Genomic DNA, 18,499 nt, shown 5'->3' with positions numbered 1-18,499 from the left:
AAACTGAATAAGAGGTACTTTCCATTACAAGTTAGATTCATCTACCAGCTAACCCAGATCAAAATTGTACACGTCAATTTATATTATTAAAAAGTCTATTTGAGTTTCACTTTGACCACTCTACCAAAATGATTAACTAATTAACAGGTGTGAAATCACAGCCTGAAATGGGAAAGTGGTAAAGATGTAATTATATTGGAAAATTGATTAGTCTGCTTCATGGTTAAAAATATTACTTTGGCTATAATTAAAAGATTTTTACTTAATATTAGAAATACATGCATTAAATTGTGTTTGAAAGCATCTTAATCTATATTTTCTACTTAACAGACTAAGCTGGCAAACATGGTATGATTGTGAACAGAGACTGATTTAGAACTTGAAGGAGAAACAGTGGTGTATTCATTAGATTCTAACTTGCAAGATTTAGCTTCAATACTGAATGTGTACACATGAGTGTGCAAGCATACATACACATTCTTTTGTTGAAGAAATGAAGTTTATGTCATAGAAGAGCTTGCTAAATAGTCTTGAAGTGAACACTTGGATGAAATCTCCCATAGGACTACTATATGTGAACTGTAGCCATTTAATAGACAAATTCTTTATAATTTGAGGATGAGTCGACTTTATGAATTTCAATAAAATAAATCTAAGTTATAAGAACCTACCCAGGTGACAATCAAACTACTAGTACACAGAAGTCATCTCAGTTTTTAGCATGTTAAAAGTCTCCCAGATAAAAAGCTTACATTGAATTTCTTTAAATAACAATAACTCCTAGTTAATGTGTAAGAATATATCAGGAAAACAATATTATGCAATAATCATACAAAAAATGGGAAACTAGAACTATAGCAGCAAAAATAATGCACTGGACTATTGTTAATTCATTGTTTCATAGACTTTCATGATGAGGTAATACAGAAACTCTTAATAATAATTAAGTAAATCAGTTTTAGTTAATCTTTTTAAAAAATCCAGGTCTTTATTTCTAATAAGGCTTTCCAAAATGAGTTACAAAAATAAATTGTGATGTTCCGTATCGTAATCCATAGAGAATTACCCAGGCTCTAAAATATTATTACATGACATGTTTGTGAAATTTTCAACTTTAAATATTATCTTTAGCATTTATAGTCCTGACAATGTTATTCCTCAATTCTCATCTCGTTGATAGGTGCTAGCAATTTGTGCAAATGCAGGCGCAACTTCCTCTCAATTAAGATAATGTGGATTGAAACAAGTATCTTGGAATCCACATGGGAGAACAGACAACCTATATGGTAAAAAGTCTGCAAACCTTATTATGAGAAGAAAAACAGAACTATTTAAAAAGGAAAAAGAAAAGGCTTATATGGATAGGACATGAGAGCTGTCTCCAAGTAACTGAAGAGCTGTCATGTGGAATTGTGGTTCAAATTAGAATACTATAATTATTCATTCATCTAACAAGTATGTATTGCATCCTTTCTATCTGCCAGACATTGTTCTTGGCACTGGGCATGCTGTGGTGAGCAAGAAAGACGGTATCTCTCTACTTACAGAGCTTACTTCGAGTGGCTAAAACAGAACATAAATAAGCAAACAAATAGATGACCAAGAGCATGGTAATTTCACATGGTGATAAGTGCAGTGAAGAAAAAAAACAACCAGGGTAATGTGGGATGGAAAGCCTGAGTTTTGAATGGTTAATAAGAACTTCTCTGAGGAGGTAACTCTTGATCTGTGAACTGATTAAGAAGAAAGAGCCAGTCATATAAGTATCTGAGAGAAGAGAATTCCAGGCAGATCAAACACCAGGCAAAATGGTCCCAAGACAGGGAGGAAGTTGCCATATTGGAGAATTAGAAAGGGGGCCAGTGTGGCTGGCAAAAAAATTGGCATCTGATGACAGCAGATTCACAGAAGCTTTTATATCAAAATGCTCTCTTGTGTTCACTCTGAAATTGCACATAGAAATATAAAATTTCTGTGCAATTTATATTTCTCAATAGAAAGATAAGCATAGGTGCCACTCTATTTGAAGCACTAGGTAGAAAGTCTTCAGTGTAAATGCTCAGGCTGAACTGTAAGTCTCTGAAGAACATGAATGCAGTCAAAATTCCTTCATTTTAGACATAAAGTAATGTGGTCCAGAGAGGATAAATTATGTAAAAGCATGATATAGTGGAAATTGCAGGGATTTGTATCAAATAGGCCTTGGTTCAAATCCTGACATGGTGGATTTCAGTGTTTTGATGGCAGGGGCCATTTCCATGCTGCTACAACCTGATCTGGTCGTGTGATGTGCCCTAACAAATGGAACACAATGATAATTATGTTGTGCAACTTCCAAGCCTTGGTGTCAAGAGGATTTGCAACTTCTCCTCCTGCCTTTTTTGTAGCACTGACAACCTGTGAACACGTCCAGTGTAGTCTTGAAGATGAGACCATATGGAGATACAGGCCTAGTCATGTCAGCTGAGGACCCAGGCATGTGAATGAAATCATCCAGGACCAGCCATCAGCCAGCCACCAAACAATCTGTCAACTGATTGCAAATCCATGAGTGAAAACAACTAATATCATGTAGAGCAAAGGCAAGTCAACCCAGCTAAGCCTTGGCCATATTGCCAAACTGTAGAAACAAGAGCAGAAAATGTGTTGCTGTTTTTGGTAAGGTGGTCTGATATGCAGCAATAGGTACATGATGCTGAAATAGGTTACGTTTGCTAGTATAACAAAATATAAAACATGTGGCCCTGGCTTCGGCATTGTGAGGCAAGAAGAGCCTTGAAAAACCAAGAGTAAGTTCTTAATAAACACTGGAAGAATGGTGAACAAACTGTTAGCAGATGCCTAAAATATGGTATGAAAATTGCTACTGGAGGGTTGGAAAAGTGGCCTGTATTATATGGTGACAGAACAATTGGCAAGAATGTCAGCAGTGATAATTTGGAAAACAGAAAGTGAACATAATACGTCTCTAGAGAGAACACTGAATGCGTTCAGTTGAGTGGTTCTACCCAAGTATGATAAGGTACTATAAGAGAGAAAAGAGCTAAAGAAGGCTATATTTAAATTTGCCATGCAAAACAGACGGAATCCAAGGGACCTACGACACCCTCGGTCAGAAAATAAACTATTCTTTATATTTGGTCTCTCCTAGATGGAAAAAAGCTTCTCAAAATAAAGTACCTTAAAGATCCCCTCAAGAGTGTTGCAGTAACAGGGTTTGTTAAGACTTTAGAAAGACCTAAGGCAGGTCCTAGTAGATTCTCTCAGGGCTTCTAATATTTTCAAAGACACTGTACCACAACAGCAAGGCATATCCAAAAATAAAAGAAATCTGTTTAAAAAGAATTATGGATGTGACTTTGGGCATCAGTTTAGTCCTAAATAGAGTTAAAATTATGTTAAGAGAGTTTTATGATGGTATCACCGTGAGTTAGGATTAAAAGAAACAATTCAAAGTAAAGAGAGGAATAGGGTGCTATAACTTTATTTGGGCAGGACCAGGCTGAGAAAGCTAATCAGCTGTCATCAGGGAACATCAATAGCCACTTACAAAACAAACAAACAAAAAACAAAACAAAACAGAAAAACTCAGAGGAGAAAATCAGTAGCCCAGAGAAAATCAGTGGCTCAGAGGACAGAGCCAATAGTAGATAGGAACAATGGATTATGGCATCCTTACCAAGGAGCATAAATGCACCCTGATTCTCCATCCCTGGAGCAAGAGGCCCTGAAAACATGTGCCAAACTGAATTCCAAAATTGCTATGGACAAGTGATTGCTATGTGCCTTCCATTTCTCCTGCTTCTAGAGGAGATTTTTATCTACTGTGGTTCTCTTGACTGTATCGTTTTGTGTTGGGTGTATGGAAGATAGAAAACATGTCTTTCTATATCACAGAATACTCAATAAAAACAAGTTAAACCCAAATAATCTCATAGGCATTTGGACTTGATGTAGATCATAAGACAATGAACCGTGAGCCTAATGCCATGATTAGATGATATTTTGGGTGTCTTGGAAAGGAGTGGATGCAGTTTACATTTGGGAGGGATGTGAATTGCTCTAACCAGATGGCAAGTTAGGACTGTTTGCAAAGATGGCTGCAATAATCCTTCCCTAGTCGTATGCATGTCCCTTTGTGATGTGGTTTTGCAGTTCTTCTCATCAATAAGTGGATGGTATTTACCTACTTCATGAACATACTCTGACTTTGTAACATGCTTTGAAGGAAGTAACACTGTGTAGACTTTGGAGTCTTTGTATCAAGAGATCTTTCTGCTTCCACTCTTGTCCTCTTGGAACACTGCTAGCCTTATGCAGTAGCCTTATCAAACCTAAACCAGCCGCCTTGATAAGACATCGTGAGGCAAGAGAGATTATGAAGAGACAGAGAGAAGGGCTTGGCCATCTCTACAATTATAGTAATCCCATGTGAGGCTCCAGACACATTAGTCAGAACATCTTGATCCCCAGGGATCCCAACAACCAACTGTAAATGCATGATTGAGGCCAGCAGACACCCTGTGAAGTAGAAGAACTGATCACATGTGCTGAACCCAAATTGCCAACCCACATGACTATAGTCAAATAGGTAATTGTTGTCTTAAGTCCTGGACAATTTATTTAACTTTCTCAGACTATTATTTCACCTGAAAAAATATTATCTATCTTACCAGCAGATTGTAAGGATTAAATGAAATAACGTATAAAAACATTTAGTTTATACATTCTAAGCACTGAATATAGGGTAGCTAATAATATGAATAATGATAACAACTAGACCAATGACCTATAATATTACACATGTCCAAGATTGTGATTTAGAAACAGCTTTGGATTAAGACCAGGGCCTCCCAGGCCAAAGCACTTTTCCCCACACTATACTGTTTCTCCATATTTGTTGGACTTTCTCTAAGGTATTTATTTACTTGTGGAAAACAACAACAACAATATTTTAAATAAACAATTCATTTATATTAATGTTACTCTTATTTATTCCATGATGTATCAGAGGGCAGGACTATACATAAAACACGGATGAAACTTATGAAAAGGCTGATGTGGCGTCAATAAAAGGAGCATATTTCTAAAACAGATCTTTCTACAGTCATACAGGTTGCATTGCCTTAAAGTTGTAGTATATTCCTTGTCACTAAAAGCATTCAATAAGAGGTTACATTTCTTCTCTCAGGACTACCAACACATGCAGTTAGAAAGTTAGGCCAGACAATTTTTATATCTCTTCTTAATATTGTGGGATACTTGTCCTGTTTTCTCAAAAATCTTCCGCATTTAAAGGCTTATACAACAATCTAAGTCTTACGCAACAATCTATACATTTAGAAATTTCACCGACATTTTCATTTTTAGACATGTATAGATGCACTATAGAAAGCAACATAGAATATGAAAATTTTTTAATTGGCCTTTTCTCCTTTGATTGAGATCAATACTCAAAACAGTCAATGGTTTTATGTGTTAACTGTCTGTTCATATACTGGGAAAAAATAAACTCAATATGCTCTTGCCAAAAAATTCTATGTATTCATTTATCCAGTGAATATTTATGAAACATTTATCAAACCTCTCCTATACATTAAGCTTTGTGCTATGTGGTATAAGGCTGTATTTTACAGAAAGAGCTACAAGAAATACTTTGATGCCAAAAAAAGAGCCTTAAATATTTTCGGTTTTTACTTCTTATCATTTTATAAGAGAGACCTATTATATGGATACTTATTTACCTAATTTGATACTTATTAAAACAAAATCTATTCATTTGAGATATTTTCATATTAAAAGTTAATCACAAGTTAATCTATGTGTAGAGAGGGCTTACAAGGGAAGTGAACTGTTGCTTGGGTTTAGATTTGATTTAGGATAGAAATAAATACTTCTTAGTTTATTTATCTGTGTAGTAATAAAGCTATGCAACTTGCAGTTTCATGTTATAGATTTGCAGTATATAATATGTAGCTCTTCAAGAGAACAAAATTTATGGACAAGATTAATGAAAACAAAATGTTTTTATCTACTTCCTATCAATATAATGTGAACACAGGTCAAAGGGTTATTTTATGTGAAGTCCCAACCATTTCTAATATTCTCTCTTAAACAGATCACTTCTCTGTTTTGTCATGATAATTTATTTTTAATCAAGCTTGACAGATCGATTTCTCTCTCACCTTTCAAAATTTAAACTTGGAGCCAATACACATTTATACAGAAAAATGATTTCATAACTATATTTTAAATATGACTTTACTAACTTTATAAAACATAAATAGAATCTCAAGAAAAGGAATCTTGTTATTTTGAAAGATTCTTGAAAAGACTGATTTGAGGAGGAAGAATATAGTTAATAAAAGCCATTTTTGATGTCATTTAACACAAAAGCAAACAGATCTTTTTATATTTGACATTAAAAATCTGATCATTTGCCTTTTTGAAGAAAGCACATACAGCTTTTATATAGACTGCACAGTAAAGAATAATAATATTTCTGTTTACGGAGATATCAACTGGCATTTCATTGTAAGTCAATGGTCTATCGGTGCTGCAGCGTATTAGACCTCAATCTGGCATCTACAAATGTCAAGAGTATAAAAAATATATATGTAGGATGAAAATCAAAAGCATGTTCTGAACTCCCAAAAAAATAAAAATAGGGAAACAAAGTTCACGTAAACATATTTGCTGCAGAAATCAGTGCAATATTCAGCTGTCAATCCAGAAAAACAACGAGGGAGCCACACTGTCAGTAGGACAGGATAATAAAATTTCTAGCAGATGTTCAGTCAGGGCTCTAATTTTTATTGAACTCCCTTGGTAAGCATTTAATTTCTTTATCATATGCAAGCTTGGCAAATTGTACTTCATCAAAACTGTATTGTGAAATATTAATATTTCATATGATAACAAAACCCCATAGAATAACCTTTGTCCTATTAAGAGCATCCAAATTTCAAATGTCAAGATTCTGAATTTTAATACATTTTAAACAGATTCTTCAGTTGCCATAATAAATTATAATATGGCTAATCTAAATTGGTATACTGTAATGTCACAGAAATGTATAGTACACGTAACACTTTAATAGACGTCTTTAGTAAAAGGCTATGGGGAAAAAGTTATGTTCATACTACTGAGTTGTATATTACCAACATTTCATCAATAGGAAAGCATAGAAATAAGCACATAAGATGTAATTATAAATTCACAAATTTAATCACTAATTAGGAACCAGATAAGGAAACAAAAAAAGTAGACCTCTATGAGGCAAACGGACTACTCGGCAAAATCACATATGGAAAATAATCTTTTTGGAAAATGGCATTACATAAGCCCAAGGTGGCTTCATTATTTTTGTCATTGCAATTTGCACAAATATGTTTAAAACAGTCTGCACAATATTTTGTTGTACCCACCCTCAAAGTAAGTGAAATAGGGTTTCCAAAAAGCCCCGCATGGTTACATTTCATGTGCCAAATTTAATTTCCATTTGTTCATAACTCCCCTTTTGAACCAGCATCACAGACTTCTAAATTGATAGATTAAATTCAAATTGGAGGTTTAGAAGGAAGTTAGCTTCCACATTTATTTCTGCTGGTGATCCTAATAAAGGCAAGTGCTACTAGGTTACTGAAAGACACAGCATCACAAATCAATGCATGTCACCAACAGCGTAAAGACTGATGTCTCTGATTAATCAGAAATCAATTATTGCAAGCTAAGAAAACATCAAATTCAAAGCAACAAACACCTTTTTTTCAGCTATAATTCTTCACTTGTGCCCAATTAGCCACCTATTTCGGTTTACATATATATATTTTCTAATAGCATAACTAATATAGTCAGTAAATGGTATCTGAGACTCAGTTTTCTCCAACAGATTAAACATTTAACTATAGCTTCTCAGTAATTTTTAAAGAATCAATTGAAACAAAGACAAATATACTATCAATATTCTACAAGGTTATAAACAATTGATTCATGATATTCTAAAGCTGAATCTAGTATATTCTGTTAATTTTTGTACTTTAATAAAATATTCAGTTGATTTATTCAAAGAAATAACTTATCTTTAGATATCTAAACATAAAAAATCTTTATGAAGCATTTTTTCCTGCACTGTTTTTTTCCTAACTTTTGAGAATTCTCTAGATTTTCCTGACCACACTTACACATTGCATCTTGTAAAGCTGTCAGAATAAGACAGCCTTAATGTTTTAGCCATAATAATGCCAGCTATTGATCCTAGTAAGAGGAAAAAGAGAGAATGTGCTTAATGGGGCATGTTTTTTCTCTATTATTTTCTTTGCCTAAGGATAAAGCTGATTCAAATAATGATACTCTTTTCTTAGTGACTAAATTCACACATTCATATACATTAATTATTACTACCAGTTAGTATTAAATACATTGAGAGGTTTAGTATTTGCAATTTATCAATAAACAGTCTAAAAATGTTAAAGTGTGTTGCTCTTTTCTAATTCAAAACCATATAAGGATGCAATCCATTTGTTGTATAAAGCATCCCACTTTAAAAACATGCATTTATATATTTTGTGTACTTTAAAGACTCAATCTCAATTTTAATACGTAGTTTATTTCCTACTAAGTATAAGATGTCCACTTCTGGGTAAGTAGAAAGCCATACTGTTAAATGAAACTCAGGGTATTTGTTTTTGAGAAAGGTTTCTGTATTCCAAATTTGTGAAGAATCTATCTTATTACCAGTACCAATAAATTACACCGGGATTCTTTTTGACATAAATTGAATCCCAGAATTTTGTGCAAACCAAATCAATTGTGTCCCTATCTTTGAGCTGAGGCATCCAAAATAATGAAACAATTAATAATACAAAAATAAGAGTTTGTGATTATTAAATGAAAAACTTGCTTTTGTAATATTTATATCTTTGTTGCTTCCTAGACAATACAAATAAGAAATGTATGCCTCCCCGTCCTTCCATGGGACAGAAAGGAAGGAAAGAAGCTAAAGACTAATGTGTAATGATAGGTCTTGTCAAATAGTTTAGTAAGTTTCTTAGTAAAAAAAAAAAAAAATCCATTATAATATTTATACCTTAATTAAAATATATGATAGACATTTCTATATGACTTCAATAACATTTTCTTACCTTATCAAGAGAGAAAGTTTTGGTCAGGGCAAAACCCCATCCAGCTTCAAAAGCTCTTCGAATCATTGATGTGCTGGTTGCTGGAGTTGCACTAGCAAGACCAAAAGGATTTATAAACTTCAATCCGGCCATTTCTACACTAATGTCCACCAGATCAATAGGAGTGTAAAAGAGGGGTAGTTCAGGCTTGGCAGAAATGGAAGCTCCATATTGTGACTGCAAAATACAAACCAATAATTGGTTTCATATTACATCTAAATTGTCCATAATAATATTTTACAAAAATCACTTCAACACAGCATCCGAATTAACATAGATTACAACAGTCTGTTAACAATGAAAAAAAACTGGCAAAAAGTCAGTTAGCAGTGAACTGAATTCATACAATAGCCTATTTTAGTTTCAAAGGCAGTATGAAGAGTATTAGCAGAAATAAAATCAATTAAATAAACAAACAAATGTATTTAAAACATACTGAGATTCAAATACAAAAGGGAATAATTTTAGAATTTTTCTCCCTGGTCCAACCCAGTCTATTTGTACTTAATTTATGAAAATACCCTTAGTGCTCAGAGATATGGGCAATGGCAAGTCAGGGGGCCTAAATTCAATTTCCAGTAATCTCACTACTGTTTAGGTGATTTTAGGAAAGCCAACTAATACGTCCCTGTCTATTCTTCTCTATAGTTTTCAGTATAGCAGCAGGAATGCTCCTTGCCTAATTTCTACCTCACAGGAAGATTGGAAAATTCAGAAAATCATAAGCTGCAGGGAGATATTTAATTTGGAAAGTGGGTAGTGTACTCATGTGCATTATGGGGGTTTGTTCTTTTTCCTGAAACCAAATAGGTCCCAGTTTATGTCAAAATCTTTGACTGGCACTCAAAACTGTAAATTGACGTTTGTTAAATGATCACTGTAATAATGCTTCTTTGCAGGATTATTGGAATGTTTTAATAGAAACACTTATTCTTAGCACATGGCACACTGAAACATCCTACATAGGTGTTTGCTAAATGTTGTCTCCTTTTCTGACTGGGGAGGTTATTAACGATTGCATCACGCCTTTTGTTTGTAAAGTGTCTCTCTCTCTCTCTCCATTCCTCCCTCCCCTTCTCTCTCTCTGTTTATCTCCAAAAGACAAATAACACTGGAAAATATAAAAAGGATGAATTTTCTCAGCCAAAGTGGTTACTGAATGGACAGGGCTAGTTAATTCAAAAGTAGAAATCCTTTCTCTTGTGAATCATCACTCAAAAGAAAAGTTATGGCCGGGTGCGGTGGCTCAAGCCTGTAATCTCAGCACTTTGGGAGGCCGAGATGGGCGGATCACAAGGTCAGGAGACCGAGACCATCCTGGCTAATCCGGTGAAACCACGTCTATACTAAAAAAAAAAAAAAAATACAAAAAACTAGCCGGGCGAGGTAGCAGGCGCCTGTAGTCCCAGCTACTCAGGAGGCTGAGGCAGAAGAATGGCGTAAACCCGGGAGGCGGAGCTTGCAGTGAGCTGAGATCCGGCCACTGCACTCCAGCCTGGGCGACAGAGCGAGACTCCGTCTCAAAAAAAAAAAAAAAAAAAAAAGGAAAAGTTATTTCAGCAGAACTTTAATTTTATAGGAGTGTGTCTTGTGTAGATAAAGATTGCCATGACTTGCATAGAAATTATTTCTGGCCCTCCACCACTTATAATGGAAAGCAAAGTTCACTTAATATGTAAAAAGGCATCAAACTTGTCAATTGAAACACTAATGTGTCTCTGGTACATGCAAAGAGATGCCAGAGGGGATCCAGGCTTCAGCTATGGCAGGCGCCTTCTCCCAGGGATGTTCTGGGCTTCAAGGCATATTTCTGAATATTGGTTACTCTGGGTGTGAACATAATTTTTCTGTCCTCACATAGGATTGCTATACTATTAAAAGGATTATTAGCAAAGACAAAAACTACAATGTAAAATATAGGAAACTGAGGGTTAATTTGAGGTGTGTGTATGTATGTGTGTCCACACATGGATGTTTACAATGACAACAACCGGCAAAAAGTCAGTTAGCAGTAAACTGAATACATACAATATCATTCTTTTTAAATTTCAAAGGCAGTATGGAAAGTATCATCAATTAAATAAACAAACAAACAACTTTATTTAAAAGATACTGAAATTCAAACACAAAAGGGAATAATTTTAGAATTTTTCTCCTGGTCCCATTAACCAGCCTCTTTGGGCTTAATTTATGAAACCTTGCCTCATAAATTGAGTTAGGGAGGATTCCCTCCTTTTCTATTGATTGGAATAGTTTCAGAAGGAATGGTACCAGCTCCTCCTTGTACCTCTGGTAGAATTCAGCTGTGAATCCATCTGGTCCTGGACTTTTTTTGGTTGGTAGGCTATTAATTATTGCCTCAATTTCAGAGTCTGCTATTGGTCTATTCAGGGATTCAACTTCTTCCTGGTTTAGTCTTGGAAGTGTGTAAGTGTCCAGGAAATTATCCATTTCTTCTAGATTTTCTAGTTGATTTGCGTAGAGGTGTTTATAGTATTCTCTGATGGTAGTTTGTATTTCTGTGGGGTCCGTGGTGATATCCCCTTTATCACTTTTTATTGCATCTATTTGATTCTTCTCTCTTTTATTCTTTATTAGTCTTGCTAGCGGCCTGTCAATTTTGTTGATCTTTTCAAAAAACCAACTCCTGGATTCATTGATTTTTTTGGAGGGTTTTTTGTGTCTCTATCTCCTTCACTTCTGCTCTGATCTTAGTTATTTTTTGCCTTCTGCTACCTTTTGAATGTGTTTGCTCCAGCTGCTCTAGTTCTTCTAATTGTGATGTTAGAGTGTCAATTTTAGATCTTTCCAGCTTTCTCTTGTGGGCATTTAGTGCTATAAATTTCCCTCTACACACTGCTTTAAATGTGTCCCAGAGATTCTGGTATGTTGTATCTTTGTTCTCATTGGTTTCAAAGAACATCTTTATTTCTGCCTTCATTTCGTTATGTACACAGTAGTCATTCAGGAGCAGGTTGTTCAGTTTCCATGTAGTTGAGCGGTTTTGAATGAGTTTCTTAGTCCTGAGTTCTAGTTTGATTGCACTGTGGTCTCAGAGACAGTTTGCTATAATTTCTGTTCTTGTACATTTGCTGAGGAGTGCTTTACTTCCAATTATGTGGTCAGTTTTGGAATAAGTGCGATGTGGTGCTGAGAAGAATGTATATTCTGTTGATTTGGGGTGGAGAGTTCTATAGATGTCTATTAGGTCCACTTGGTGCAGAGATGAGTTCAATTCCTGGATATCCTTGTTAACTTTCTGTCTCGTTGATCTGTCTAATGTTGACAGGGGAGTGTTGAAGTCTCCCATTATGATTGTATGGGAGTCTATATCTCTTTGTAAGTCTCTAAGGACTTGCTTTATGGATTTGGGTGCTCCTGTATTGGGTGCATATATATTTAAGATAGTTAGCTCCTCCTGTTGAATTGATCCCTTTACCATTATGTAATGGCCTTCTTTGTCTCTTTTGATCTTTGATGGTATAAAGTCTGTTTTATCAGAGACTAGGATTGCAACCCCTGCTTTTTTTTTGTTCTCCATTTGGTTGGTAGATCTTCCTCCATCCCTTTATTTTGAGCCTATGTATGTCTCTGCATGTGAGATGGGTCTCCTGAATACAGCAGACTGATGGGTCTTGACTCTTTATCCAGTTTGCCAGTCTCTGTCTTTTAATTGGACCATTTAGTCCATTTACATTCAAGGTTAATATTGTTATGTGTGAACTTGATCCTGCCATTATGATATTAACTGGCTATTTTGCTCGTTAGTTGGAGCAGTTTCTTCCTAGCCTCGATGGTGTTTACATTTTGGCATGTTTTTGCAATGGCTGGCACCGGTTGTTCCTTTCCATGTTTAGGGCTTCCTTCAGGGTCTCTTGTAAGGCAGGCCTGGTGGAGACAAAATCTCTAAGCATTTGCTTATCTGTAAAGGATTTTACTTCTCCTTCACTTATGAAACTTCCAATCAATAGAAAAAGAGGGAATCCTCCCTAACTCATTTTATGAGGCCAACATCATCCTGATACCAAAGCCTGGCAGAGACACAACAAAAAAGGAAAATTTTAGATCAATATCCCTGATGAACATCGATACAAAAATCCTCAATAAAATACTGGCAAACCGGATTCAGCAGCACATCAAAAAGCTTATCCACCATGATCAAGTGGGCTTCATCCCTGGGATGCAAGGCTGGTTCAACATTTGCAAATCAATAAACGTAATCCAGCATATAAACAGAACCAAAGACAAGAACCACATGATTATCTCAATAGATGCAGAAAAGGCTTTTGACAAAATTCAACAGCCCTTCATGCTAAAAACGCTCAATAAATTCGGTATTGATGGAACGTACCTCAAAATCATAAGAGCTATTTATGACAAACCCACAGCCAATATCATACTGAATGGGCAAAAACTGGAAAAATTCCCTTTGAAAACTGGCACAAGACAGGGATGCCCTCTCTCACCACTCCTATTCAACATAGTCTTGGAAGTTCTGGCTAGGGCAATCAGGCAAGAGAAAGAAATCAAGGGTATTCAGTTAGGAAAAGAAGAGGTCAAATTGTCCCTGTTTGCAGATGACATGATTGTATATTTAGAAAACCCCATTGTCTCAGCCCAAAATCTCCTTAAGCTGATAAGCAACTTCAGCAAAGTCTCAGGATACAAAATTAATGTGCAAAAATCACAAGCATTCTTATACACCAGTAACAGACAAACAGAGAGCCAAATCAGGAATGAACTTCCATTCACAATTGCTTCAAAGACAATAAAATACTTAGGAATCCAACTTACAAGGGATGTAAAGGACCTCTTCAAGGAGAACTACAAACCAATGCTCAGTGAAATCAAAGAGGACACAAACAAATGGAAGAACATACCACGCTCATGGATAGGAAGAATCAATATCATTAAAATGGCCATACTGCCCAAGGTGATTTATAGATTCAATGCCATCCCCATCAAGCTACCAATGACTTTCTTCATAGAATTGGAAATAACGGCTTTTAAGTTCATATGGAACCAAAAAAGAGCCCGCATTGCCAAGATAATCCTAAGTCAAAAGAACAAAGCTGGAGGCATCACGCTACCTGACTTCAAACTATACTACAAGGCTACAGTAACCAAAACAGCATGGTACTGGTACCAAAACAGAGATATAGACCAATGGAACAGAACAGAGTCCTCCGAAGTACTACCACACATCTACAGCCATCTGATCTTTGACAAACCTGACAAAAACAAGAAATGGGGAAAGGATTCCCTATTTAATAAATGGTGCTGGGAAAATTGGCTAGCCATAAGTAGAAAGCTGAAATTAGATCCTTTCCTTACTCCTTATAAGAAAATTAATTCAAGATGGATTAGAGACTTAAATGTTAGACCTAATACCATAAAAACCCTAGAAGAAAATCTAGGTAGTACCACTCAGGACATAGGCATGGGCAAGGATTTCATGTCTAAAACACCAAAAGCAATGGCAATAAAAGCCAAAATTGACAAATGGGATCTAATTAAACTAAAGAGCTTCTGCACAGCAAAAGAAACTATCATCAGAGTGAACAGGCAACCTACAGAATGGGAGAAAATGTTTGCAATCTACTCATCTGACAAAGGGCTAATATCCAGAACCTATAAAGAGCTCAATCAAATTTACAAGAAAAAGCAACTCCATCAAAAAGTGGGCAAAGGATATGAACAGACAGTTCTCAAAAGAAGACATTCATACAGCCAACAGACACATGAAAAAATGCTCATCATCACTCGCCATCAGAGAAATGCAAATCAAAACCACAATGAGATACCATCTCACACCAGTTAGAATGGCAATCATTCAAAAGTCAGGAAACAACAGGTGCTGGAGAGGATGTGAAGAAATAGGAACACTTTTACACTGTTGTTGGGATTGTAAACTAGTTCAACCATTATGGAAAACAGTATGGCAATTCCTCAAGGATCTAGAACTAGATGTACCATATGACCCATCCATCCCACTACTGGGTATATACTCAAAGGATTATAAATCATGCCGCTATAAAGACACATGCACACGTATGTTTATTGCGGCACTATTCACAATAGCAAAGACTTGGAATCAACCCAAATGTCCATCTGTGACAGACTGGATTAAGAAAATGTGGCACACATACACCATGGAATACTATGTAGCCATAAAAAAGGATGAGTTTGCGTCCTTTGTAGGGACATGGATGCAGCTGGAAACCATCATTCTTAGCAAACTATCACAAGAACAGAAAACCAAACACCGCATGTTCTCACTCATAGGTGGGAACTGAACAATGAGATCACTTGGACTCGGGAAGGGGAACATCACACACCAGGGCCTATCATGGGGAGGGAGGAGGGGGGACGGGGGAGGGATTGCATTGAGAGTTATACCTGATATAAATGACGAATTGATGGGTGCTGACGAGTTGATGGGTGCAGCACACTAACATGGCACAGGTATACATATGTAACAAACTTCCACGTTATGCACATGTACCCCAGAACTTAAAGTATAATAATAATAATTTAAAAAAAAAGAAAAAGAAACCTTGCTTGACGGTATTTTTTTAACTTTGTGTAATCATAATATATATTGAATCAAGCAAGTTTTAGGGATAGACTAAGGAAGAATTTCCTTACATCACAGGTTGATTAATATCAGTAAAAGTATAGAAACACCTTCTCTGTTTTAGAAACAACGTTGAGCCAACTTGCCTTTGATTCCAACAGCAGAACTAAACGTGGTCCTACATACCTGTACTTTACAAGGTGAAATAAATGACCTTACAAGTATTCTTCTCTTTTTATGGCTGTGTGTTGGAATATCTATTTTTCTCAATCTTACAGATGATTTTTGGTTTGTTCATAATTGTAGCTATATATGGCATTAGGCAACAGCCCAAGGAGGCAGATTTGTATGTATAGTTCAACTTGCATTGCTTAATTTATGCAGTTTTAAATAAATAAGTAATTGCTTTGAAATTCTTACAAAGGTTGCTGCCTTAATACTTAGAAAGAAAATGATTTGGACAAATTTTGCAAGATTTTCTTTAAGCTTCAAAACAAAACCAAACACATCAAAGCAAACAATACACACACACACACACACACACACACACACACACACACACAATGAGAAATACAGCTTCTTATATATTTTTTCTTTTATTCACAAAAGTGCTACTATATATATGTGTTTGTAATATAATCTAAAATCTTCACATGCCATAGGTAGTCTTTTTTCATACTGTGCAACACAGGGCTATTTTTAGCTTTGTCTTTGTCATGCTATAACAACTCAGTCTGTTCAACTTCATCATACATCCATGCCCTAATGTACATCTCCTTTTCTGAATTTTAAAAGCCTGTTCCCCCTTTGTACCCTTGCTCAGCAAACTCAAGCATATCTACTTTCAGTTCTCATCACAAGATTAATTCCTCCCAAATCTCAACTGCAATCTCCCAACTCAGATTTCCAAAAGACTTCAAGGTCTTTGGATGTAGATGCTTTGCTCTTACACTTTAATATCAATTCTTATATCTCAACATATTCCTTCCTAACGAATATGTTATCTAGATTTTTCAATTTTAGACAATACTATTTTCCCATCCATCCAGTAGTGTAGTAAATAACAGATATAAGGAAACAACCTAGGTGTTGAACAATGGGGACTGGTTCCATAATGGTTCTATTATAAAAAGGAATGCTATGCTAGCATCAGAAATGATACAGAAGAAAATAATTTATTGACATAAAAGAGGGTTTATTATGTACAAAGTAAAACAAACAGTGAGTTAATATTATAATATTATATATAAATTCCAAGTTTTTGGTGGAAAAACATGTATATCTATTTTGCTGTATGTTTCCGTTTATCCATCAATCACAAAAGATAAACATCAACATGCTAGGAGAATTATATCTCAGAATCAGGGTTTTAGATGACCTTTAATTTTTAAATTTTTGCTCACTGTAATTTTCATATCTTCAATAATAAATACAAGTTAATTGATGAAATAAATAGATTTGAAGGTATACTAAAACAATTTTTAAAAGAAGCCACATGTGTTAGTTCATTTTCACACTGCTGTTAAAGACATGCTTGAAACTGGGCAATTTACAAAGGAAAGAGGTTTAACTGAACTTAAAGTTCCACGTGGCTGGGGAAGCCTCACAATCATGGCGGAAGGCAAGGAGGAGTAAGTCACATCTTACATGGATGACATCAGGCAAAGAGGGAGAGTTTATGCAGGGGTACTCCTCTTTTTAAAACCATCAGATCTTGTGAGACTTACTCACTATCATGAGAACAGCATGGGAAAGACCTGCCCCCATGATTCAATTTCCTCCCAACGGGTTCCTCCCATAACACATGGGAATACAAGATGAGATTTGGGTGGGGACACAGCCAAACCATATCACCATGATACTCTAAAATCCATTAAGTGAAGCTCAAAGTAAAGAGTCTGCCCTTTAGTTTCCTCCATAGACTATTCTGAATCAACTTTTTCAGTTCTACTTATTACTATGTAGAGCTAGAACAATCGAAGAGACTATCTACTTTAAAAGCTTTATTTTACAAACAGAAAACTAAAGCCAAAAGAGGCTAAATGAATATCTGTAAGTTGCTCAGTTACTGGTAAAGCCACAATAAAATATACAGTTTGCTGTCTTGTTGGCTTATGTTCTTAATCCACCCCTCAGAAATAAAATGTTTCAAACATTCCTTCTCAAAAATACTTTGTGCCTCCCTACCTCTGCACTTTTCACATTCCATCTTTCTTCTCCATATGCTGAAAATTACCCATTCTAAAGTCCTTCCCTTGTCATTATAGAGAAATTATTTTATCTGAGACACTTATAGGTCACAAAAAGTATAATAATTTTAATTTATTGATTACATTGAAAATATTTGGTTATACGTTTAAGTACTAAAATGCATTAACTTCCCCGTATTTTTCAGGAAACCAACTTAACATTTCTTTGCATGGCATTGTCTGCTTTTTTTTTATAATGTAGTGCCAATATACCTGTTAGACTCAGTTACTAATGTTCACATAGAACTATTTTCGTTCATTTATTTATTCAGCAGGTATTTGTTAAGAACTTGGGGTTAAAAAGATGAACAAAACAGACAAGGCCCCTGACATTTATATGCAAAACAATACAAATAAATTTACCACCTACCACCAAACAAACACAAAATTTACTACCGATAGTTCATCACACTGTTACATGTCTCCATACATTATTTTATGCATTTTTTTACCCACTTAAAATACAAATAAATCTAAGACTTTCCTCATGC

The 18,499-nt window shown here is 35.3% G+C and overlaps 1 protein-coding gene across 5 annotated transcripts in view; it reads right to left on the bottom strand.

Annotated features, from left to right (window-relative positions):
* Nucleotides 1-18,499, bottom strand: part of DPYD (dihydropyrimidine dehydrogenase) — an 881,134-nt gene that overhangs the window by 440,970 nt on the left and 421,665 nt on the right. For all 5 annotated transcript variants that reach the window (XM_033199100.1, XM_033199098.1, XM_033199103.1 and 2 more), the window contains one exon: nucleotides 9,144-9,359. In XM_033199100.1, the coding sequence (XP_033054991.1) occupies nucleotides 9,144-9,359 (216 nt within the window). The remainder of the gene's footprint in view (nucleotides 1-9,143; nucleotides 9,360-18,499) is intronic.

This window comes from Trachypithecus francoisi, unplaced genomic scaffold (genome assembly GCF_009764315.1).
Source record: "Trachypithecus francoisi isolate TF-2019V2 unplaced genomic scaffold, Tfra_2.0 Lachesis_group5, whole genome shotgun sequence".
Classification (NCBI taxonomy): Eukaryota; Metazoa; Chordata; class Mammalia; order Primates; family Cercopithecidae; genus Trachypithecus; species Trachypithecus francoisi.
This window is presented reverse-complemented; position numbering and strand designations above follow the sequence as displayed.